The sequence below is a fragment of the Clupea harengus genome, chromosome 9, assembly GCF_900700415.2.
Source record: "Clupea harengus chromosome 9, Ch_v2.0.2, whole genome shotgun sequence".
NCBI classification, from domain to species: Eukaryota; Metazoa; Chordata; class Actinopteri; order Clupeiformes; family Clupeidae; genus Clupea; species Clupea harengus.
The window spans coordinates 19,523,079-19,547,308 of NC_045160.1; the positions used below are offsets into that span (position 1 = coordinate 19,523,079).

Below are 24,230 nucleotides of genomic sequence, written 5' to 3' on the forward strand. Positions count from 1 at the left end.
CTTTATTGATGGGAATCAAATATAGTGGCTCGGGCCGAGCCATATACAATGCCAGCCAGCGGTATATATAAAACTGTTATCACACAGCTAAATGTAGCTCAATATCGACATAGTCTAGAACAACTACAACTACCAAGGTCTTCTTGCTGCAGCAAATAAAGCAGCTAGCCTGCACTGATGACTTAAGCTAAGATATTTGGTTGGAAAGAAGAACCCACTAGAATGTGTGTTTTGGTATTGGCAAGTTATAACAGATGACATGACATGATGACATTTCTCTATCTGGTATTATAAAAAAGTTTTATATAATGTAACTCAGCCTGAGATGCATCACCTGACCAGTAAAGTTCAGTAAAGAGTAAAATCTTCTGGCCTATGGGGGTTTAAGATAGCTTCATCTCTCTTCATGGAGTCTTTAGAGTATGAAGCTCTCTTAATGCCTCATAAAACTAGAAATTCAGTAGAGCAAGAGCTCCATGTTCATTGCATCGCTGCAAAGATGATAAACTCTCAATTACCGCTCCAGATAAATTTGTAATAATTGTGTAGGGGTGATTATAGGGATCATAAAAATAAATAAATAAGTGAAACTGGAGGAAGCACTGTTTAATTGAATGAACCCCTTAAGGGACATTTGCAACCCATTCCATCTTTGTATGTCAGAATAGATTTTTTTTATTAAATGTTTTATGTATGCTGAAGTTGTCAAATTTGTATGGTAAGTAATTTGTTTGCGGAATGATGTACTTGATCAAATTTGTAAAACAAATAAAAAATGTGAAAAGTTGTTTTTAATCATAAAAATCATGTAATTAATTCAAACTTTGTTGAATCGGTTAATTGATGTTAAACTCCAGACCATTCAGTGTATCAATACACTTCAGCAGTAGGCTACTCGATTAGACTTGGTATAACATACTGGATAATTTCAATAAATATGTATGATTTTCAAATTTTTATGATAGGCCTATAGATGCAAACAAATTAAATATTTTAGTCAGCCAATGGACGCCTGGAGCATGTCGACTGGTTTCGGAAGCATACCTGTCCAACCACGGATTTTCAACATTCCTCTTGTCATGTATATATATACGATTACATACCTGTGGCAACTCTCGTGTCAAATGTAATAATATGCTTGGATGTGTTGTCTTCTCTGTGTGTGTGTGTGGAAAGTGGGTATGGCTCACATATTTTCCTCTGTTGGCTGAAAGTAGTCACAACAGTGCATTTACTGTTTACCTTCAGAAACCTCTCTCCATCCTCCTATAAATACCTGCCTGTCATTAGAGCCTATCACTTTTGCGTTTGCGCCCCGGACAAGGTAAGAGTTTACGACAGCACGCTTTATTCGGCTCGACGAACAGCAAAGAAAACTTTATTCTACAAAGACACAGCTTTATTTTACTTAGCTGCCTCCTGGAATGCAACTACATAATCTTGGATTAAATATTTTATCCTTTCTATTTATCAACATTACTTCTTTACACAAGTCACTTTGCTAATAACTACTGACTTACAGTCACTCGTGTTTTTTGTTTGTTTGATGGAATTGTAAATTGCATTTGGGAAGGATGGGTTTGTCACAGGAAAACAAGAACCTACACATCAAGGTAAGACAATCTAGTTCGTAGCTTCTGTCTTCTGTGGATTTTTGTGTCATATTTGTAACTCTCTTGTATTTTGTGCTTACAGACCAGAGAGTCAAAGGTTGTAGCCAAGTGTACTTCCACAGTGCGGCTGTGTAATTACAGGGATGGCTCAGGTTTTCAAGACACTCAGCATCACAAGGCTGTTAAGGTAAACTGTGTTGCCCAACTTTATAATTTACAGTATCTCGTCAATATCATATATTTTATATACATACTATTTTGTTGAATGAGGGGCAAATATTTATTATCTGTATCAGAACCACTCATGCAGCTCAGAAGTGTGCAATGGCTCCATCATGACTCCAAAAGCCCTGTGGCGCTCTCCTCCCGACGGTGCCTCAGACGCCAGTGATCTTCTAAAGCAGGCTGTTGACTTCATCAACCAGTTTTATGAATCATTTAAAATGTGCGATTCTGTTTTGTGTCAATTTTAACACACACACACACACACACACACACACACACACACACACACACACACACACACACACACACACACACACACACACACCAAAGTCTTTTTTAAAGTCTTGTCTATCTTAAAGCTCCAGAACAGAAGATCACCTGGCTCGACTTGAGGAAGTTAGTTCAGAAATTGACACTACTGGGACTTACCAGTTGACCTCAGAAGAACTGGCTTTTGGGGCTAAACAGGCGTGGAGAAATGCACCCAGGTGTATTGGCAGGATTCAGTGGTCCAATTTACAGGTGGGATATATATATGGACCCCATATATGACCAAACACACTCAATGCAGATCAATTCAATTTCAATTTCAATTTCAGATATCAGATATCATCAGTTTGTTATTTAACTCATTGATTTATCATATATTATGCATCTGTACATCTTAATATTTAATGTGTATGTGTCTCATATGAAAAAAATTATAGTGATTGTGGTTTTACAGGTGTTTGATGCCCGAAAGTGTAGCAGCAGTAAGGACATGTTTCATGACCTTTGTGAGCATCTCCAGTTTGCCACAAATGGAGGCAACCTGAGGTACATCACCCGCAGTTACATTTTACATTTAGTCATTTAGCAGACGCTTTTGTCCAAAGTTATGTCATACCTAATATACAGTATATGTTGTCATTTGATACATTCTTTAATCTTGCATGATCAAAATGCTGACATTTAAATAGTTTGGTTTTAATGTCAAAGCTCATTTCATTACATTTTGAATGATCAGAGATTATTTAAGTTAAATCAGAGATTTGTGAAGTGAAGTTCACAGAGGCCTGCCCCTATACAATTTCATAGTTTTGTACATTTAAACACTTTTTCCCATAAATTAGGACACTAAGCATGTTATGAAAATAAAAAAGTGCGGGGCCTAATGCTAAAACTATGCACTTGTTGAAACGAATAACTAAATAAAGTGACAGATTGCATCACCTTGCAATAAGGTGCTTTTCCATCTCCACATGGTTTTGGTTGCATTACACTTTGTGATTTTTCTTAGAATGTATAAATGAAATAGAATGTAAAAATTAAAACGTTAAATAACATTGAAAGACCTCTCTGCAGATTATTTGAAACCTACGGTTTCTCAACATAGCGCATGCTCCCTTTGTAGGTCTACGATCACAATGTTTCCGCAGAGAACTGATGGAAAGCATGACTTTCGTGTTTGGAATAGCCAACTTATAAAATATGCTGGGTATCAGATGCCAGACGGAACCATACGAGGAGACCCTGCCAGTCTGGACTTCACAGAGGTGAATATGTGCACAGAAATGCAGGATTTTGGAGATATGTGTGAATTGAGTTGTGCCAATGTCAGCGTATACTAAACAGATATTTTTACTTGTCACGCCATGCACTACAAATTGCTGTTTTGTTTTCAGTAATTAATGTTGGTAAGGTTAATAAGTAAGCGAGTGGATGATCTTTACAGATTTGTATTCGACTTGGGTGGACTCCAAAATATGGTTCCTTTGATGTGCTACCACTGGTCTTGCAGGCCAACGGAGAGGACCCAGAGATCTTTGAGCTTCCGCCAGAGTTGATTTTGGAGATTCCTATGGAGCACCCACAGTAGGTTCCACTGCCATTGTTTTGCTCCCTGTTAATTCAGTGTTTATTTCCTTTTGTTTAACATGTCTTTATGTTGATGTGTCACATAGATTTTATACTGCAACACTGTATTACTAAACACTTGTATTTACGTATGCAGTCATGTGTTTACTAATGTCATGTGTTTAATAACGAAGTCTCAACAAGACTCTTAGCTGTGTTGCAAAAGAGCTTCGAGGTCATTTGCATTCCACTTCATTTCTAAATTAAATTGAACGTCTGTTACCACCATGGCTTGTCAAACCCAGACCATTTCTCGGTCTCCACAGAGCTTAGAACAGAATAAAAGGAACTCTTAATATCAGCCGGCTCTTGTCCACTAAGGTCCGAGTTGAGAGGAACAAGTATTTTAGTTCAATCAAGTTTGACTGCTATTTGTATTCTTTCAAGTTTAACCAAAATAAAATTGTTTCCCTGACCCAGTGTATACTTAGTGAAGGAGCAGCAGAAGTCGTCCACCTCTTTTACGTGCCTAGGTACTTTTGCTAATTAGGTCCTTGAGAATAAACGAAATAAGCATTTCAAGTCTTCTGCTGAAATAACGTGTTGAATACCAGAAAGATGGTGTGTGTGTGTGTGTGTAGAGAAAGGGAGAAAAAAACACCCTTTGAAAAAAGAGGTATGTATGCATGAATGTTTTAGTAAAAAGAAAGTAAATACAACTCCTACAACAAACAGATGTTAAACATGAGCTTCTTCAAATGTTAATACAATGTTTAGTTTTATTTTATTACTGGAAACATTTACAAAACACTAAACCATAATGCTCTCCAGCAGTATCCAAACCTGAACATAGCTGTAAAGTTATGTACATTTGAAATGTTTTGAGCTTGGCCTGGGAAATGGTCAGTTCCTGTCCTTCAGAAGTGATTGCTAAAATATTACAGTTTTCATAAAGTGCTGCTTTGAATTACAAATTATAATCCTTTCTTGACCTGTAATCCAGCATTTTGAATGTCATGTATCTGAAATACACTCCTAACATTCAGCTTTCATGTTCCTATCACATAGAGAAAAACACGGAAGCCTCCCAAAGTTTACACATGCTCAATCCACATCTCATAATATAACATTAGATCGTTTTGATGAAATGTCATTCTGAATGTAGGAACAACATCACAGAAACAACACCAGTGACACTGTCCTCATGTGGCTTTCTCTTCCATAGGTTTGAATGGTTCAAGGACATGCAGCTCAGGTGGTATGCTCTGCCTGCAGTGTCCAACATGATGCTAGAGATTGGAGGACTTGAGTTCACAGCTTGCCCCTTCAATGGCTGGTACATGGGAACAGAGATTGGGGTCAGGAATTTCTGTGACACCCAGCGCTACAATATACTGGAGGTATGGATTTATGGCATAAATTAATGATATGTAAATGCAAATAACATGTGCATCTTTGTAAGCATTTTTTGAATTTCCAAAGTATTATGTGAATGTATATTCTTTCACTTTGAGTGTAGCTTTCTTTATCTCTTTTTGCATTGCAGCAAGTTGGTCGTAAAATGGGCTTGGAGACACAGACGCTGTCCTCCCTTTGGAAAGACCAGGCTCTTGTGGTTGTCAACGTAGCTATTCTTCACAGTTTCCAGGTTTGGTCACTTCCCTTGTACTGCATAGTACTTTTCGTTGCACGTTGTGGTATGATTCCACATGCTAATGCAGTTTAAAAGCTCTCCGGGGATCATTCATGTTTCTGAGTCGACTTCTCTGTTTTCATAGAAAAATAAAGTAACCATCATAGATCATCACTCAGCTTCTGAATCATTCATGAAGCACATGAAGACCGAGTTTCATCTCCGTGGAGGTTGCCCAGCTGACTGGGTCTGGTTGGTCCCCCCCATGTCAGGCTCTCTCACACCTGTGTTCCACCAGGAAATGACCAACTACATCCTCTCTCCCTTCTACTACTACCAGGTAAGGAAGTATTGTGGATCAGATTGAGAGGTGAAGCATTCTATTGATGTCTTTATAGTGATGTCTGATATATCCTTGATTTCCAGTCTTGTGTAAGACAGCATGAAACCCACTGTACTCATGTGTTTTTGTTGCTGTTGTTCAAAGCCTGAGGCTTGGGAAACTCATGTCTGGAGAGATGAGAAGAAAAAACTGAAGACGAGAGAAATTCATTTCCGTGCTGTTGCCAGGTTCTGACCTTATTTGTTTTGTTTGTTTGTTTGTTTGTTTTGTTTAGCTTGATCTCCAGTTGAGATACAATGTTGGCCAAAAGGCAGTGGAGTTATATGACATCATGAGAGTTGGTAAATAGATTTGCATTTGGTATTACATGAAATTACTTTCATTTACAAAAAGAGGGTGATATTTTGGGCCTTCTTGTATATGTTCATATATAAAGTGTTAAAATTCAGTTGAATTGGATTGTTATATGTTGTGGTCAAAATACATTAAGGTATAAATTGGTTGTTTTTATGACTATGAAACATGATTTATAAACAACACTCAATATATGGATCACACTGAATTATGATGTGATTGGAACATGTTTAGTTCTTTATGAAAAACAGTGATAACAAGTGTGCCATGTTACTCCCTTGCAGGGCGGCACTCTTCTCTGTGCGTCTGATGCATGGAGCTAAGGCCCTGCGCGTGCGCTGCACTGTGTTGTATGCAACAGAAACAGGGAACTCACTGACTCTGGCCAGAAAGCTAAACTCCATGCTCAACTGTGCTTTCAACTCCAGGGTAGGAAGTACCATTTTAAGTACTAAGTCTAGAACAGATAACTGCACTTACCGTACAAGGCTGCTCTGCTAAAACTATTTAAAACTACCTTCCCAATTCTCTCCAGTTACTTTGCATGGAAGATTATGTCCTCACTGACCTTGAAAAGGAGCGCCTGCTTATTGTGGTGACCAGCACTTTTGGGAATGGAGACTGCCCAGGGAATGGAGAGGTAAAGACAGACTCTCTGAATACTCTGGAGATACTCAAGATATTACCATGAGAATATCATATTGAATATTATAGATGACTGCATGGTATGACTTCTCCACAGAGTTTCAAAAAGGGACTCTTCAGTTTAGAATCCCTCAGAAACAAATTCAGGTATTCTTCTTCGGATTGTATTGAATCAAACATTAAAAAATGATAACACATGTAGACAAAACATTGTGTCAATCTAATCAGTTTAACAACATTGACTAAACAGCACTGTAATTTCTCACTTTCTTTCGCACAGGTACTGTGTGTTTGGCCTGGGTTCCCGCATGTACCCACAGTTCTGTGCCTACGCCCATGCTTTGGATGCCAGGTTGTCACAGCTGGGGGCCAGGTGTTTGCTTCCAGTTGGGGAGGGAGATGAACTGAATGGGCAAGAAGAAACGTTCAGTGCCTGGGCACAAACAGCTTTTCAGGTTAGTTGAACAATGAAGAAATTAATTCATGTGTACACCCAGAGATATTAATCATCAGAGGCAAGTAACAAGTAGGGCAGGTTCTGTCATGGTTAATGATACCACAGGACTTCAGACCTCAGTGAGCAATGGTAGAAAAATAAGGAAACAAATTGTATGATTCCCATGAAGGGAGAGAGAGCATGGTTTCACATGAAGATTCACCAGCTTCTCTGACTCAACATGGCTGTGAATAATTAAAAACGTACGCCATGAAGCTATGTATGTCTTTAAAAGCTGATTTGCCATTCCAATTAGAATGGCTCAAAATATTCATTTGTGGAACCAATTGCGTTATTTGGCAGTGAAGTCTGGGGACTAGTTAATGACCACACATTTGACAAACACTTTGCATTCATAGTTCTGTGATGGTATTTTCAGTTTGCATAGAAACACACATATCAATGCATCCAAAGCCAATTTAGGTCAATTTAAAATAAGTGACCCCAGCTTTAACTGTTCTAAAATCCCGAAGGCCTCAGCTAAAGAATAAATTAAGCTCATTTGAAGTCAAGAAATAGAAAGAGAGGGTGAGAGAGAAACATTGAAATGGCTGTTGTTTGTATCTTTGTACAAATGGTTTAAGGAAGCTTGCAAGGAGTTCAGAATCCAGGGACAGCTCTCTGTCGTCGAGCGACCACCTGACACCTGGGATCCCCATAGATACAGAGTGCAGAATGACAACTGCACACTGGACCGCATTAGAGGTAATCATCACCCAGACACATTTACATTACTTTTTTCTCATTAAGGCCTTACAGTTCTTTTGTTTGTCCATGCCTGCCTACAGTTAATATATCAGGTCACTGTCTTTTGCTTTCTCTTTTCAGTAATGAGCGTGGTATTGTATGTGTGATTCACTTGACCTCTTTTCTACCACAGCATTGTCAGAGACTCACTCTAAAGCTGTCATCCCCATGAAACTGAAGAGGAAAGTTCCCTTACAAAAAGCTTGGTCCAGGTAGGCACATGATTTTAGTAGCCTTTGTGATCTCATACTCACGTAACTGTCATCATTCATTAATCTAAGTCCTTGTAAACCTCAAATGACTTCATATTCAAGTGTGTTGAGTCACATCCATTCATTATGAATGGCTTCTAAAGGTGCCCTTTATACCTCATGTCCTGACAAGGCCTTATTTATTTGAAAAAGTTTCCCTTTCTAATAATCCCATGTCATTTATTTCATTTTCAGTCACTGTACAATCCTGGTGGAACTCGAGCAAGACAGTGGAGCAGACCCCTTGCAATTTGCCCCAGGTGATCATGCGGGAGTTTTCCCAGGAAACCCAGCAGAACTCGTGGCTGGTATTCTGAAGCAGCTCCTCGATGCCCCCCCTATCAACCAGAGCTTGCAACTGGAGTTTCTTTACACCTCTGGCTCAGGTTGGTTGCTCCTCTCTTGAATGCCCTAAACAAGATAGCTTGGTTTCCATCCAAGTCATTTGCATATGTTAAGCGCATTCATGAAAATTCAACGAAAGAAAACGCATTTGTATTCACTGTGTTATGCAAATAAAAAATTGACAATCTCTTAATCAACTGAGGAGTTGTGAAGAGCTGTGGGTTCAAAAGTTAAGGTTGTCAGGGCAACTTTATTATTAGAGACTTAGAGACTAAAATCACAACAAATGCGATGTGAATATAAACCCATTTCCATGAACCTCAGTCACATTATACCTAATGTAAATCGGGATTTAATCCGGCCTTTCCAGCGAATACATTTCTTCTTCGACCGAGAATATTTTCTTGCAAATTGCAAATTGTTTCCATTCAAGATTTCCTATTCCAATGGTCAAATCCAGCTATTGATATCGTGTAGTGCTGAAACTGTGAAAGCTTACAAGTGTGTTATCAGGGGATTGAATAACTTTAGAGTTCCCTTCCTATTAAATCATTTTTCACAATGGCAAATGGAAAATAACTTGTGACTGTTTCCCTGTTGTATACTTCTGAAGGGACCACATGCTGGCAGACAGACAGGCGTATCCCAGCATGCCCTCTGGTACAGGCCCTCACCTATCTGCTGGACATCACCAGCCCTCCCTCCCAGCGCCTCCTCTATAAACTCTCCCAGATCGCCACCCAAGAGGAACACAGGCAGCGCCTGCTAATGCTAGCGACGGTAATGCTTAAAGACTTGGCAAATAAAATAATGTGTTCTGTAAAGTACTCAGAGCTGCATATTTGCCATGAAAGGTGATATTGTTGTAGCTGGTCTTGTCCTCGTTTTGCTATGTTCTTGCAGTAATTGTCATAGTTGTAGTGGTAGTTTAATCATTACATTAAAATGAACATGTCAGTGTCAGCCTAGCCTCCCAAAATATGCTTGTATGGTATATTACAGGACAACCAGGAGTATGTGCAATGGACAAACTTCTTCAGGCCCACTCTTCTAGAGGTGCTCCAACAGTTCCCATCTGTGGAGCTCACAGCGACATTCCTCCTGAGTCAGCTACCTCTGCTGAAGCCACGCATGTACTCCATCAGCTCCTCCCATGAGCTTCGCCCTAATGAGGTCCACCTCACAGTGGCAGTGGTGAACTACCACACCCAAGGTATCTTGGCTCAACATCTTACACAACTGGGTTTGAGAAATGCTTTCACAATTACAGACAAAAACACACTGGCAGCTTTTAACCATGCTGCTGCTGTTTTATTTTTAAAAGAAACAAATCCACCACACCCCATCAGCTCAGGGCAGGATCAATTCCAAAATAGAATTTTTTTGACACAGTTCCCATTGCCATTTGAAATAATTTTGCCTTTGTGATCTATCATATGGACATCCACAGTCTAGCCCCTTTGGAACTTTTGTCCTATATGTGGTGGGCCGACTGCACAGTGGTTAGGCCGCTCACCAGCCTGCTCTACAGACCTGTGCAGTCCCACTACTGGCTTAACTAGTCATGTAATACAGGCCAGTCAACCGAATGACAGACAGAGATGGGAGTTTCCACAAAAGCATATGGTTATATTTGAGCAAAGTTTAAAAGGAAAAGGACAACAGTTACACATGCACTGGTACTGGTAGGAGAGCTTTGATGTGCAGTCCTTCCAGGAGCTAAGCATCCATGGCCTACTGAGTTTAACCTAACAAAAAGAGAAAACAGAAACAAAAACACACAAGCACAGCAAATGATATTATCCAACCCAAAGTCAAATGATAAATAAATCAGTGCTGCCAAATCAAATCACCAAACACAATCCTTGGGTGTAAAACCAAACATCAAAACTATAATACTAATGGCAGGAAAACTCAGCAAGGCCCTAGTACACTTACCACTCTGGGATAACAAACACAACAAAAAATATAGCTGCAAGCAGCGATGCGGATTCCTCCAAAGATTGCGAAACCAGGGGAAAATGTATATTCTTCACAATTTTGGAAAGAAGAGTAAAAGAAGGAAAGAAGAGTGAAGAAGGGAAAGAAGAAAAGAAAGAAGTGTCTTGCTAAAGGACGCTTCAACAGGGAATTGAACTTATAACCTTCTGATTACTAAACGACTTCTCTACCCCTGTACCACTGACACCCAGGTTAATATCTCAAAGATTTGCTTAGATATTACTTCACTTCCTGTTTGGCGGCTTTTCTGCTGAATTTGAGTGGCTGTACCGGACAAACGGTTGTGAGGATCAAAATTCTATGAATATGTTTTGTGAGGCTTGGTCTGAAGATTTTGAAGAAGATTTGACCAAAATTGTAGGAGGAGTAAGCTTTCAAAGGTTTTTTGATAAAACCGGGAATAACAGAAAATCTATACAACCAAAAATTGGCGCCATTGAACGTCGAATTCGTCTTGATCCAAGGAATCCAATGGTACCTCATTTTTGAAAATCGGTCAAACGGTTCAAAAGTTGTGTGTGTTAACAAAAGTCCAACTTTGACCCGTTGGTGGCGCTAGCGTGGTCTAGTGGGAGACATGAAACTTGGTGTGAGTAAAGAAGGGACTGTCCTTAATGAGTGTGCCAAATTTCAGAAAAAGTTACCATACGGTTCTAGGGGCTGCCATTGACTCCCATGGTACAAACATAATAATAAGAAAACCTACAATAACAATAGGTTTCCTCCTGACGGAGGAATCCTACTAAATAAACTAAAATTACTCCGACAGTATGGTTAGTCAAACAGTACAGTGAATCATGTAATTATGAGAACAATACAAATTGAATTATGGTCGAAATCGCACACGCACTTACACACCACAAGCATACAATACACAGAACGCACCGTGGAGCTACTAATTAGCAGGGATCACCCTACTACATATAACTTGTTTCTCATTGACTGCAACTATATGCAAAGGCTTTTACTTCATTCTGTAATTTAGTTTGAAACATTCTACATCACATGTAGAGTATCTACATCAATAAACTTAGCTTAATTATCAACTTATTTTATTTTATTAAATGTATTGAATCACATAAGGCTTTTAACCATATTTCTTGTTCTTCAAAGATGGACATGGTCCATTACATCATGGAGTTTGTAGCACCTGGCTAAACACAATCAAGGAAAGAGACTTGGTTCCCTGCTTCCTTTACAGGTATGGAATGAAGGCCCTTGTGACAAACAACTGAACCTCATATATTTAAACATTTAAATACTCAACACGGGTAAGCCAACCTGGAAGAGATGAGATTGATGACAGACAAGCACAGCCTCAGAAGATCAAGTGGAGTAGGTTGAAACAGTCAACAATGTAATAAATCATCATCTCTTGTTTGTAGTTCCGAAGGCTTTCACCTTACAGAACAAAGTGTACCTGTCATCTTGGTTGGAGTAGGGAGTGGCATTGCACCATACCGAAGCTTCTGGCAGCAGCGACTGTGCAATCTGTCAGGTACCGAGAAAAGTTTAATGCCAATGATATTTAAATATTTGTGGAATTTTTAAGTGGAATTCTCAGAAGGAACACTTGCATGTGGTCTGTGTTCTTCTCAGGCTTGGCAGCTGTGCCCATGACGTTGGTATTTGGCTGCCGCAGTGCAGAGTCAGACCACCTGTACAAAGAGGAAGTGCTGGAGATGAAACGCAGGGGAGTGTTGGGAACCATCAGCACTGCTTACTCACGCCAGCCTAGCCAGGCCAAGGTGAGCTCTTCCTGGTTGAGGTTGATGAGATTGAAATATTTAGTGGAAAGTCCCGTATTTCCCGAAAGTGCCGTATTTCCCCGACAATAAATGTCACCGTATATAAACCTCATTGCAGTATTTTAAGTAATTTTATAAAACAAACTGTGGAGGCTATCCTATAAGCCTCAGTGTGGACGGCAAAGTGTTCCCAACGCGTACCGAATGATCCTTGTCCAGGCATGAGCTCTCTTTGGGTGGTGTTCCCGTTTATTATAAAGATAAAAATGTATACATAAAATTGGTCTTATCACCCAGTGCTGGTTGCTTATAAAACAAGATTCTGTCGGTGAAGTGGGTTTCACGGCTACGGTAAGAACCGTGTGTTCCCCGCCATCCACACCTTTCCCTAATTGAGTAATCACACCTGTAGCTATACCCAATTCCCAGTGACGTGCCACACCCAGTGCAATACTCCCCCAAGTGGCTAAAATAAGTAACACTAAAATAAACCTAACCAAAAAGGGGGATAGAAATGTTTGTATTGTATTGACCGCACCCGTGTATTAACCTCAGTTTATTCAATGTTACATCATCCTGTCACAGAAAACTAGATGACACGTAGTTGTGGTGTGAGCGCTACTAGCCATTTAAAAGTTGTATGGGATGGGCATGTCAAGCAAAACTATGAGCCCTGGGTGCCAAACCCATGACCTTGGTGTTCCAGCACGTGACACGACCTGTTAAGATGCAGGACCTTCAACCCTCTCTAGCCACTGAAGATGCATACCGGTATGTTTGAAACTATGATCTGTTCCATCTAGATGTATGTCCAGGATGTCCTGAGGAACACTTTGGCTGAGGAGGTGGTACAAGTTCTTCACCAGCGGGCAGGGCACCTATATGTCTGTGGGAGCCTGAGCATGGCAGGGGATGTTGCTCGAACCATAGAGGGCATCCTAGCACACAGGCTGGGCATCAGTGCTCCACAGGCTTCACAATACCTGTCCCGACTCAAGGTGAACAGCTTTCTCCTGCCGTTAATATTTTACAACATTTAACAATGAACTTATATTTTACTTGGAATATGTAATCATCTGAATGAAATACTGTAATAGTGTGGATACTTAGGAGATGTACATCTTACTTAAAAATAAGCTGATGTTTCAAAGACAGCTTTAAATTGATCAGAGATAGATAAGGTTGGGTGAAGTTGTTTTTAGCTGTTCCTTGTCTATCTGCAGAGTGAGAAGCGGTACCATGAGGACATCTTTGGGGACAAAACATGCAAATGACGTGAACTTGGTGTCTTACCTTGATCCAAGCAGCAATGTCACTGAACCTGAAATTGCTCAGTGGTTATTGCCATACTTTAAAATTTGAGCCAAGACACACAAACCACAAACCACATCATTACATTCTCCAAATGCCCCATCTGCCTTGTTAACCACCTCATAAACGACTCACATTTTCATAACACACAACAATTCCTAGGACTTTTTAAATACTCTAATGACTTCCCATTATCACCATCCTACCCTACCCATAACAACTTCTACAACCAGCCCACACATAACTTCCCTACACATCAATGTGTGCACCTACACATCGCTATTGCTATAACTATCATTCCATATATTTAACCCTATACCCACTCGACATTCACTATGCTGTTGTTACCACCCCTATGTGGGCACACATCTCTGTAATCACTGCCAGACACTGCCCTAATGAAGCACGGGTTAATGCGGCAGGCAAAAGTTGATTTGTGAGAAGACCTTCTGTTGGGAAAATCAATGGGGAATATATTCCTTCTTTGAATATCATAAATATAACCTATATCATTACTTTAATACTTTTCTTTTTTGTATGAAAATGTATGCTACCTGTATGCTAATGTGTGCGTGTATCCTCCCTATGTGATAATATATATTTTCAATCTTTGAACAGCATTTTTTTACTTGATTACTTGATAAACATTTGTATTTGAATACCTTAATTGTGTATTGGACATTATACAACAGTATACAACAGGTATGTCCAGTGTAACAATTTATTAATTTCTTATTGGACAAGAGGCATTCCATGAGTGGGTATCACTCCGTGTCAAAATACTGATATCAAATTGCTTTTTTTTAACACGTACGGCAAGGACATGCGATTATTCAATTTTTCTTATTTGATTTCTGATTTTTAAGTTTGTTCTCACCACATCATTCAGCTTCATTGTATTTGCTTTTCCTAAGAGAAATAAAAGTGAACTGGAGGCTCACACCCAGTAATTTCTGTCATTCCCCACTTTGAACAAGGGGGCCTTTTCAAGCCCCACCTGTCCTTCATCACTCCCATAAAATGGTAGGCCAAGCTTAAAATTCTCAATTATTGAAATAACCTCAAGTAATAACAAATAGCATCTTATTTAGGTCAGCAAATGTATATTGCTTGGAGTGATTTCAGCAAGGCCCTAGCACACTTATCACTCCGGGATAACACAACAAAAATAAATAAACTAAAATGTCTTCGACAGTGTGGTTAGTCAAACAGTACAGTGATTCATATGATCATACGAACGAAACAAGTTTATTGATGGTCGAACTCGCCCCCGCACTTACACACCACAAGCATACAATACACAGAACACACCGCAGACACGCCACAACTGCACCATACAGCCTGCCTGGAGCACGTCAGATGTTTAGTTCGTCGGGTAGCTCCGTTGGATTAACCAGGCGGTGACAGTCAGGCAGTAAAACCAAGCAGCGGTCCTGGATAAGAGCTGGTTATGGAACGTGATGAATCCAATATCCAACTCCTAGTCGCTAATGACTTCCAAGAACCACGAACTAGACGCACGCCACACAAGCAATCTTTTTCCCACGAGCTCAACCAGCAGACAACGTTCCAACACTACTCTGGGCTGCAGACGATGTAACTGCAAACACATGCGTGTTTAAATAGGCCCAGGCTAGTAGAGACACGGGAAAGGTATGGGTGGAGCTACTAATTAGCAGGGATCACCCTACCACACTTGTTGCCATCGCACTTTCTCTTTGTTTTTAATATAGCTTCTCTGCTGAAAATGAACACTGTCTACATTTGCACTTGTGTCCGGTTTAAAATTACTTTTCATTATTTCTTGCACTTAATGCATGAGGCCGATCAGTATGGTGGATGGGATAGGCTTCAGGGAGTTCTGTGAAACACTGGAACCGAGGTACCGTATCCCTAGTCGTCGAACAGTCACCAACAGAATCGTAGAATTGTATAACAGTGTGTGCCTCATTACAGTGCATTAAATGCCCTGTATTGTTATTCCTAGGCTTCTTATACTTCTTCTTCTTCTTACAGACTTCTGCGATTAATTCAGCTCGAACCGCTTAACGTAGAAACTTCGTTAAAACTTTGTCGCGTAGGTCTTGTAAAGGACACTTATGCTATGTATTTTTCACTTTTCTAAACTTTATACTTTTTAAGATATTAAAGAAAAACTAATACAAATTTTCCCATTGACTTACATTGGGCCATTATGACATCATAATAGGGTCATTAAACTGGCTTGCACCTGTGCTTCACTGACACCTGCGCCAAGGTTCCAAGGCTCCTCTTCTCTCTGTCCCTCTCCATTCAACTGTATAACTAGGGATATTAAGAGACACCATCCATACTCTACTTTTTTTCTCTCTATCCCTCTCACTGTACTTTCTTTCACTCTCCATCTCTCTGCTTCACTCCATTTTCACTCCTTTCAATATTTTCCCTCTTCACTCTCTTCTTTCCTTCTTCCACTCTTCTTTGCTTTCTTCACTCTTCTTTCCTTCTTCCACTCTTCTTTATTTTCTTCTTTCCTTCTTCTACTCTTCTTTCCTTCTTTCAATCTTCTTTCTTTTCTTCTTTCCTTTTTCCACTCTTTCCTTTCTTCACTCTTCTTTCTTTTCTTCTTTCCTTCTTCTACTCTTCTTTCCTTTCTTCACTCTTCTTTCCTTTCTTCACTCTTCTTTCAATCTTCTTTCTTTTCTTCTTTCCTTTTTCCACTCTTCTTTCCTTTCTTCGCTCTTCTTTCTTTTCTTCCACTCTTCTTTCCTTATTCCACTCTTCTTTCCTTCTTTCACACTTCTTTCTTTTCTTCTTCCACTCTTCTTTCCTTTCTTCACTCTTTCTTTTCTTCCACTCTTCTTTCCTTCTTCCACTCTTTTCTTCTTTCACACTTCTTTCTTTTCTTCTTCCACTCTTCTTTCCTTTCTTCACTCTTCTTTCCTTTCTTCTTTCCTTTCTTCACTCTTCTTTCTTTTCTTCTTTCACACTTCTTTCTTTTCTTCTTTCCTTTCACTCTTCTTTCTTTTCTTCTTCCTTTCTTAACTTTTGCATTTCATGCACTAGTATTTTCTTTCAGGAAATGCATTTTCTAGTTTTATTGAACAGAAACATTACTAGTGTGGGCTAGTCGTTACTGTACTGACTGTATATTGCATGAATAAAATAGACTAGATAGGCTACAACAGCTTCATGCACTGGTTTGATTATTTGCCGTTTCATGCCAAGGAAAAGTTCCATGTTTACCACAGCACAGCTCGCTCGGAGCGTTCAATGTCGGTTCTGTACTGTAAAACTTCAATTAATATTAATAATATTTGTACTGCTCTGTCTATATGTTTATGCTTCCTAGCGTTAATATAAATTAAGCAGTGAGCCAAACTCCTTTTTCAAGAGCCAGGAAAATGAACCTTATTGCTCCTTTATTGACCACATTGAATGGAGTGAAACTAGGAATAAAAACAGAAAGTAGAAAAAGTGCTGAATTATAAAATACAACATAACGGTCATTAATTAGCTAACACGCTAACGTAAACAACAGTAGTGTCGTGCAGTTGCAGCGATTTATTTGACTAATCATATTATATACTATTTATCATCAAAGTTATCACAACTCATTGTGTTAAAGTAACATTATGCAACAATTGTACCTCAAAATAACAGCTTGAAAAATATTGTGCCGCTACAATGACTTTTAATATGGCGATTAGCGCCTCCGCCATTGCCATCGGGGGTCTGTGGGGAAATAACTCCGCTATGTAGGATTCTGGGGCCGCCCGATCTGGGGCGGATGTACTTCGACCTGCTTTCTGGCAGTGATTACGCAATGTCATATAGTGCCAGTCCACGCTCGCAGCTACAGTATTAGGGCGAAGCAAGCGAAGTCTCATCAGTATTCATCATGGAGAACGCACCAAAGAAACAGAAGAAGACGATGTCTGATGAAGCAAAGAAGAGAAAAAGAGAGGCCGACAGAGCAAGAGATCGGACTAGGGTCACAATCGGAACAGCTTTTACTCGTTGGCGAGAGCTGAAAGACACATTTGGATACAAAGTTCGATTCACAGCTAGCCATCTTTCTGCTGGATTAGTAAGTAGTTTGTACTGTCTCTTGCTTGATGTTTGACTGTGTTATCAAAGTTGTTGACTCGCTAGTTTGTCATACTCGAGGAAAGCACATTTCAATAGGTTTTGCTAGGCTTTAGGGTGACCAGATTTGAGTTTGTGAAAAAGAGGACTTCGTCGCTGGGGGAGGGTGCGGGGTCCAGCATGCTATACGCTAGCCTACCCTGCCTCCTCCCCCGCGACGAAGTGTCCTCTTTTTCACAAACTCAAATCTGGTCACCCTATTATAACACGCTTGGACATTGATGTTAGGTTTACGTCCTCTTTTTTGTCCGGGTAAAAGAGGACGTGTCCGCCCGGGTAAAAGAGGACGTCTGGTCACCCTAGCTTAGCCGCTATCAAGACATCTCGTTAGCGATATCTATCATCTTGTTATAACACGCTTGGACATTGATGCTAGTAATAATCGAGTAGCTAGTAATAACGTCGTATACACTTCTTTGTAATGTTATTGTGATCGCTATCTGGCTAACTTGCCACCCAAGCTCCACTAGTCTCAGGATATTCCAGATATTTCCAAGGAATTTAGCGATAGTTGACTTTGTCTGTTAGCATTCCCTTACAGCCAGTTGGTCTGTGGTTCATGTTTCGTTAGCTTAGTATGCTACTTGTGTGTTACCTGACTTGAATGCCGTGATTTGTGAAAACATATATAAAGATGTAGCGGCAAACATACTGAATTGGTTCTTTCTATCAAAAGCGGTAGGGAATGTCTACTCCCAGCAAGGGACATGCACAACCACCACCGCCGCCTGTATCTAGTATTTCAGAAGAGTCCGACCGAGATGGGTATGTATCTTAGAACTGCGTTTCTAAACCAGCCATGCAGGACATTGTAAGTTGTGACTGACTTATTTATCTTTTGAATCAGGGACAAAGAATTCGCTATGCAAGGTGTTCAACCGTTGGGCAAAGAAACCGAAGCGGTTGGTGTGCTAGAATCTAGGTGAGTTCGTCTTACAACTACGACTGTAATGCATTGTTTTGTTGATGAATATATTTATTTAGATTCGTTTTATATTCACAGCATGCACTCCTTGAGCATTGCTGAAGAGGAGCAGCATGACTCTCTGGATGAGGAGGAGGCGAATTATATGAGGAATAGCATGTAAGTCTTGCACATGAAACCATCTTAGTTCGTGTTCTTTTGTGCTTCAAGTTTATGGTGTTGTGTGTGTATTTTGTAAATAATTTGTATTTACAGTATTGACATGGATGATTGCTGGGAGGATCCTAATCAGAAGGGCTTGGAAGAAGATCGAAGTTTCTAGTTGCATTTCAGGTTGAACTACTGCTATGTTGAAGGGTGCAATCACAAATATTTTGGTCTTTCAGGAGAAGACAACGTTTTAGGTGAACATGATGCAGTTGTTCCTTTTTGACCTTCAAATTGATTCTATGTACATATCTTGCTGCTTTGCAGTGCCCCAGCTATGACTGCCAACATCAACCAACTCCTGGAGATAAGCATGGATAAAGCCGTGCTTGATGTGGCAACACCCAATCCTCCAGGTGAGGACATACAAGAAACTCCAGAACAACAAAAAGTTTCAGGTATGCCCCTATAGTTATGCAAATGCTTGTATTTGTCATATATTTGCACATACACACAAGCACTTATGATCATATTTCTGAACTTTTTTGTCTGTCTTGTAGAACCATTACAAATACAATAATTGTATAACTCTGGGTGATTTTCCATGTTTGTTTTGTGTGCAAAATCAGCTGCTTAGGCCTGACTGCTAAGCACATTAGAATTGAAATTGAAATGAAGCCTCATCTGATACTTTTCATGGAGTAGCATCTAGTGGTGAGAAGTGTGTCACTGACTGGGCCTTTCGGGTTATGTATGTGTTTTTCAGGACAACTTCAGATTTGGAGAATTTCCAAAACCACATACTCATGTATGCAGGAAAGCGGTTTGCCTACAGCCCCCGTTTACAAAACCCAGACATTGCTTGCAGCAATCGATTACAACTATTACAACCACCGCATTCCTGCACGTGGCAAGGATGGACACCGAATGTAAGCTTTGCTATAACAGTAGTGTACTACCAAAAATAATGAATTAGTTCTTACCTAAACAGTTGTGGAATTGTGCAATTACTTTACTTTACTAGGTACAGACAGTACAACAAGAAGTCCAAGCGCTGGAGTGTATATGTGTTGAAGGAGAGCAAAGGCTACCATTACATTCCAGACCTGCAGAAGGCCATCCTTGCTGAGAGGCTGGGAAGTGGAATGGGCTTTCCCAGAATACAGGGTCTAAGGCCTGATGATCCCAGGCGCTTGGGTTTGCTTGCCGCAACGCAGCCTCCATCCACATTTGAACTTGTCGCGGCTCAGGTTTCACGGGGAGAGGGTGGTGCCCAAAGTGAATTCTAAACTATTCCATTCTTTCATAGCTGTGTATGTAAATAATTTGCAAATAATTCAAGAGTCGTAAATAAAAAACAATGAACATCGAACATCAAACTGTACATGTTTTTTTGACATTGAACATAAATAACAAAACTATTTACATATTTACACCAAACGGCGCACCCTGAAGCCAACATATTGACCCAAGGGGTCAGGAAATGCAGTTCTTATCTTCCAAACGCAGCAGCTTGGCATAATAACCCTATTGCCTTTACCCAAGCGGCCATGCTGCCACAGTACAAATTGGCGGTATGCCGCATGTCTGTACTGTCGCTGCTTCACCCCTGGTTCCTGTTTGTCATCAACAGCAAACACTTCGTTCCATGCAGCCCGTGCCAGCCGTAAAACGCCCGGGTCAAGAACATAAAACTGCATATGTGCCATGCTGCTGACGCAGTTTTCAGGGGCCTGATGGCAGCAGAGCCTTTCTTGGTCTGTTGTCATCTCCCTGCAATTACTGCAGGTGCACCAATGTAAAGGTCCCTACCTGTCTCTACCTCAGAAGAGGCAGATGTTGACAATGACGTTGATTCCTGCAATAAAACCATAGAAAAAAACTTGTTGACATCCAAACCTCATACACCATTAGCCATGCATGAATTATCCTTTCGAATTTAGCTAATACAGTGTTATAATAAACTGTTTCTACGGTCTTTGACGTTAGCTATTGTGATCTGTCCTATGTCGATAAAACAACGAAAATGTATGTATTGTGATGTACATCCCTGCCTATGTAATTAATGAAAGAATAGGCTGTAGCCTTATCAGTGTCATCCCTGTCTCACGGAGATATGTAGTTTTAGTTAGGGTGACCAGATTTGAGTTTGTGAAAAAGGACACTTTGTTGCGGGGGAGGGGGTAGTGTATAGCCCTCCCCCGCGACGAAATTTACCAAAGGCTCAGAATGATCGTATTTAGAGGATAATTATCGTACATCTGCCAGCACTGACAAGGCTATCGACCATTGACAGTTCTCTCTAGTCAGAGCTCGCGCAAGAAGGTGGAACGTAAGGGAAATACCCTTTCCAAACCTTGTAAGGGCGTAATAACTAGTTTGTGAAAGACCCAGATAAACACAAATATCCGGCAAGGCAAAATCCCGGACGTTTTTGGAATCCCTGCTGGACGCATTTTTTAGGTCTCGAAAGAGGACCTGTCTGGGTAAGAGAGGACGTCTGGTCACCCTATTTTAGTAGATGCCAAAAGTCATCGACCGTCTCAGACTAGCATGCAAATCAGTGTCTCACACGCCAAGGATTTCACACGTTAGTCTTAGTCAATCACACGCAAGGTAAGCCTTAGAAGTTTGCAACCTTGGAAACCTAACTTCGGTAGCTTGTAATGAATTACACGTTCCAATGTAAATTATGAATATGTAGCGTTTTGGTGTTGTCAATAATATTGTATTCGATCACAATGTATAGGCTGAAAACGCGATCGGTATTTCATCTAAACTAAATGTTGTCATTCATTTGGTTATGTTAGCATTCATCTCCGATATCACAATGAATAAAACTATGCAGTCATATTTATGTAAAATCTTTGAATATTCTTACCTTATCGGTTGACATAATTTGTTGGTTTCTGACTTCGTCTGGTCATCAATACAAGTGTATGCGAGGCTGCATCTATCGTAACTGGGTATTAACGGCACTGAAGTAAACGTGAAATACCTCCAAACCTTAAGGGGGAGCTCCAAGGGAAAAACTCCATTATGGGGCTTTAATGCCACACAGAAGGGGAGGGGGAGGGAGATGGACTTCTCTGCATGAGTCTACCTTAGTCTGCCCTCCCCTTCTCATCTCATCTCAGCCCCATGCACAGACTTTACCACTTACATATTCTGCACTATCACTTTGCTCTTTGCACTTTCATAACACACACACACACACACACACACACACACACACACAAGCACAAGACCACTATCGTGCACTACCCATCCTCACAAGCACAAGAACATTATATATATTTTTTTTTTGCACTATCCACACCAGCTGCACAAGATCACTTTCCTCCTGGACACCAACACTGTCAAAATCATTGCACTCTGTACAATAGGGCCTGTATCTGGAAACACTCTGTGTGAAAATGTTCTCCCTATGTGTATGTGTAGCGCCCCCTAGGCCTATTTCCTGACACTAAAGGGCAGTTCCTGGGTTCCTAAACTAATCCCAGTAAAGTATATAATACATATGATTCTTGCTGACCTTCTGTTTAAATGGCTATTGGTGATTTTACATTAAACTATTAATGTAACTATTATTTAAATGAAATACCCTTTTAAAACCTACACTCTATTACCCAATAGTGGCTTAAACTAATGAAATACTCAAACTCAGGTTGTTCAATTATCAAATAAAAATATATAGTTTACTGATTTGAATTAGAAAATAAATATTAAAATTATCAATGTAATAAATTCTTAATGAAAACAAAACAGAATACACAAATCAAACAATCACAGTTAACTATACAGTCCCTAACAGACATCCATATAAAAGTAGCTAGTAGGCTACTTTAACTAACACTCAGCTAACATTTAACATTACACAGCACATAGCATTAGCACAAATCACATACGTGGGCCCACACACCCGCGCACACGCACTCTCACTCTCTCAACAGTGAATCACCCACCCCAGTCCTAGCCGGCAAATTAGCTAGTAGGCTACCTAGCAGCTAACCGTTGCAGTACTGGAGCGTCGCTTGTGTTCGGTGTGGCCAAAAACAAACAGACCCCTTCACTCCTTTTTGGAGCAAGAAAATAAAACTGACGATACCTTAATCCAATTGTTGTCAAATGGTGTCGAGCTGTCGTTGAATTGCCGTCGAGTTGTTGTCGAGCAACGACAGGGAAGTCTCTCACACGATGACAAGTGTTTTCTCCTCAGGATGGCGAGATGATGAACTTTTGCACAAACGTCCTATCTTACTGTTCAAACTTCGCGTGTTCACTCCGAATACGCTAATAAACATAGACAAAGTCCGGCTGGCAAATATATATATATTGTTTATCACTCTATATGTCAAACATTCGCTTAAAATACACGGAGACAGTTCTTAATGTGGCTTCTTCTCTTCAACTAAATCTTTCTCTCCCTTTCGCGGGGTTTTCCACCTTTCACCTCACGTTACTCGGTGCATACAACAGTAATAAAATAAAATACATTTTACATTAAAACATCAAACTATTGCATGTAACACAATACATTTCACTTTACCAATGAAATATTTTAAAACAAAACTCATACAACAAATTGAAACACGCATCAGCAAACACTGTAGCTCATCCAACTACAACTCCCATAATCCCTTGCATTCAACCCAAAATGAATAGAAAGAAAATGAGCACTACAATTGGCTATGCCACGTACTTCCACTCCACGGCCTCAGCCACCACGTTCACTTCCTGTCTAGCAACGACCACAATGGCTGTGTGTCTTTTACCTGCTCCCTCCTGGATCTCCCGACAATATCAGTGACAGACGTGAGCAGAATTATCCAGGCTAATTCAACCACAGCCACCGCAAGAAACGACAAAGTATTCAACCTGTGCGTTTAAAATTATGTCCATAATTATGACGGTAAGGTTAAAATGAAGTGTTTTATGTTAGCGAGTAGCTAACGACATTAACGTTAACGTTCATTGACATCAGTTGCACTAATCATCCTTATTACTGTTGTATTTTTTCCTGTGTCTTATTGATATAATGTATTTAACCCTAATTTTAATGTTAATCACAGTTTCAGACCAGGGTCTGACAGGGCTAACAATTAGGTGTCAGTGCTACAGATCAATGAGGAAAAGTCAACCTCCTGTAAGGGAAAGCCACCACACAGGTTCAGTTCAGGTTCCTGAGAAAACTCAAGTATTGTATTTAAGTAGTATTGACGTGTTTGAGCTTACTAGGTGGTGGGTCGAAGCCTCGTATCTGTTCATCTTTGCCATTAAATTTGGGGTTGACCTGAATTTCTAAAGTTGGGATGATTATTGTGTTTTTAACGATAAACCAGTTGTTGCCACCTCAAGTTTTTGCCCATTTTGTCAAAACCAGTGTCAAAGTTGGTTAAACTCGCAGGCAAACATAGTTGCCATAGGGGCAGTGAACCAGCTCAAGGATCACCTCTGGAGCTGGTGGAAGTGACATCCAGTG

The 24,230-nt window shown here is 40.2% G+C and overlaps 1 protein-coding gene across 1 annotated transcript; it reads left to right on the top strand.

Moving 5' to 3' along the window:
- The first annotated feature begins 1,574 nt into the window (after positions 1-1,574).
- LOC105902790 (nitric oxide synthase, inducible-like) lies at positions 1,575-14,117 on the top strand. Its single transcript, XM_031572882.1, has 25 exons — positions 1,575-1,613; positions 1,696-1,800; positions 1,910-2,058; positions 2,198-2,360; positions 2,563-2,654; positions 3,232-3,373; positions 3,553-3,692; positions 4,900-5,074; positions 5,221-5,322; positions 5,453-5,647; positions 5,795-5,877; positions 6,289-6,433; positions 6,540-6,644; positions 6,747-6,796; positions 6,930-7,104; positions 7,730-7,850; positions 8,026-8,104; positions 8,339-8,529; positions 9,102-9,268; positions 9,491-9,701; positions 11,603-11,690; positions 11,875-11,987; positions 12,089-12,237; positions 13,041-13,235; positions 13,461-14,117. The coding sequence occupies exons 1-25, from the start codon at positions 1,575-1,577 to the stop codon at positions 13,509-13,511; spliced, it is 3,225 nt and encodes a 1,074-aa protein (XP_031428742.1). The 3' UTR covers positions 13,512-14,117.
- Positions 14,118-24,230: the final 10,113 nt, after the last annotated feature.

Bases quoted from the DNA above. Each gene is read 5' to 3' on its own strand.
- LOC105902790 (XM_031572882.1), top strand. From the start codon at position 1,575: ATGGGTTTGTCACAGGAAAACAAGAACCTACACATCAAG. The intron at 3,693-4,899 runs GTAGGTTCCACT...TCTCTTCCATAG, and splicing joins ATTCCTATGGAGCACCCACA to GTTTGAATGGTTCAAGGACA. The intron at 8,105-8,338 runs GTAGGCACATGA...TTTCATTTTCAG, and splicing joins TTACAAAAAGCTTGGTCCAG to TCACTGTACAATCCTGGTGG.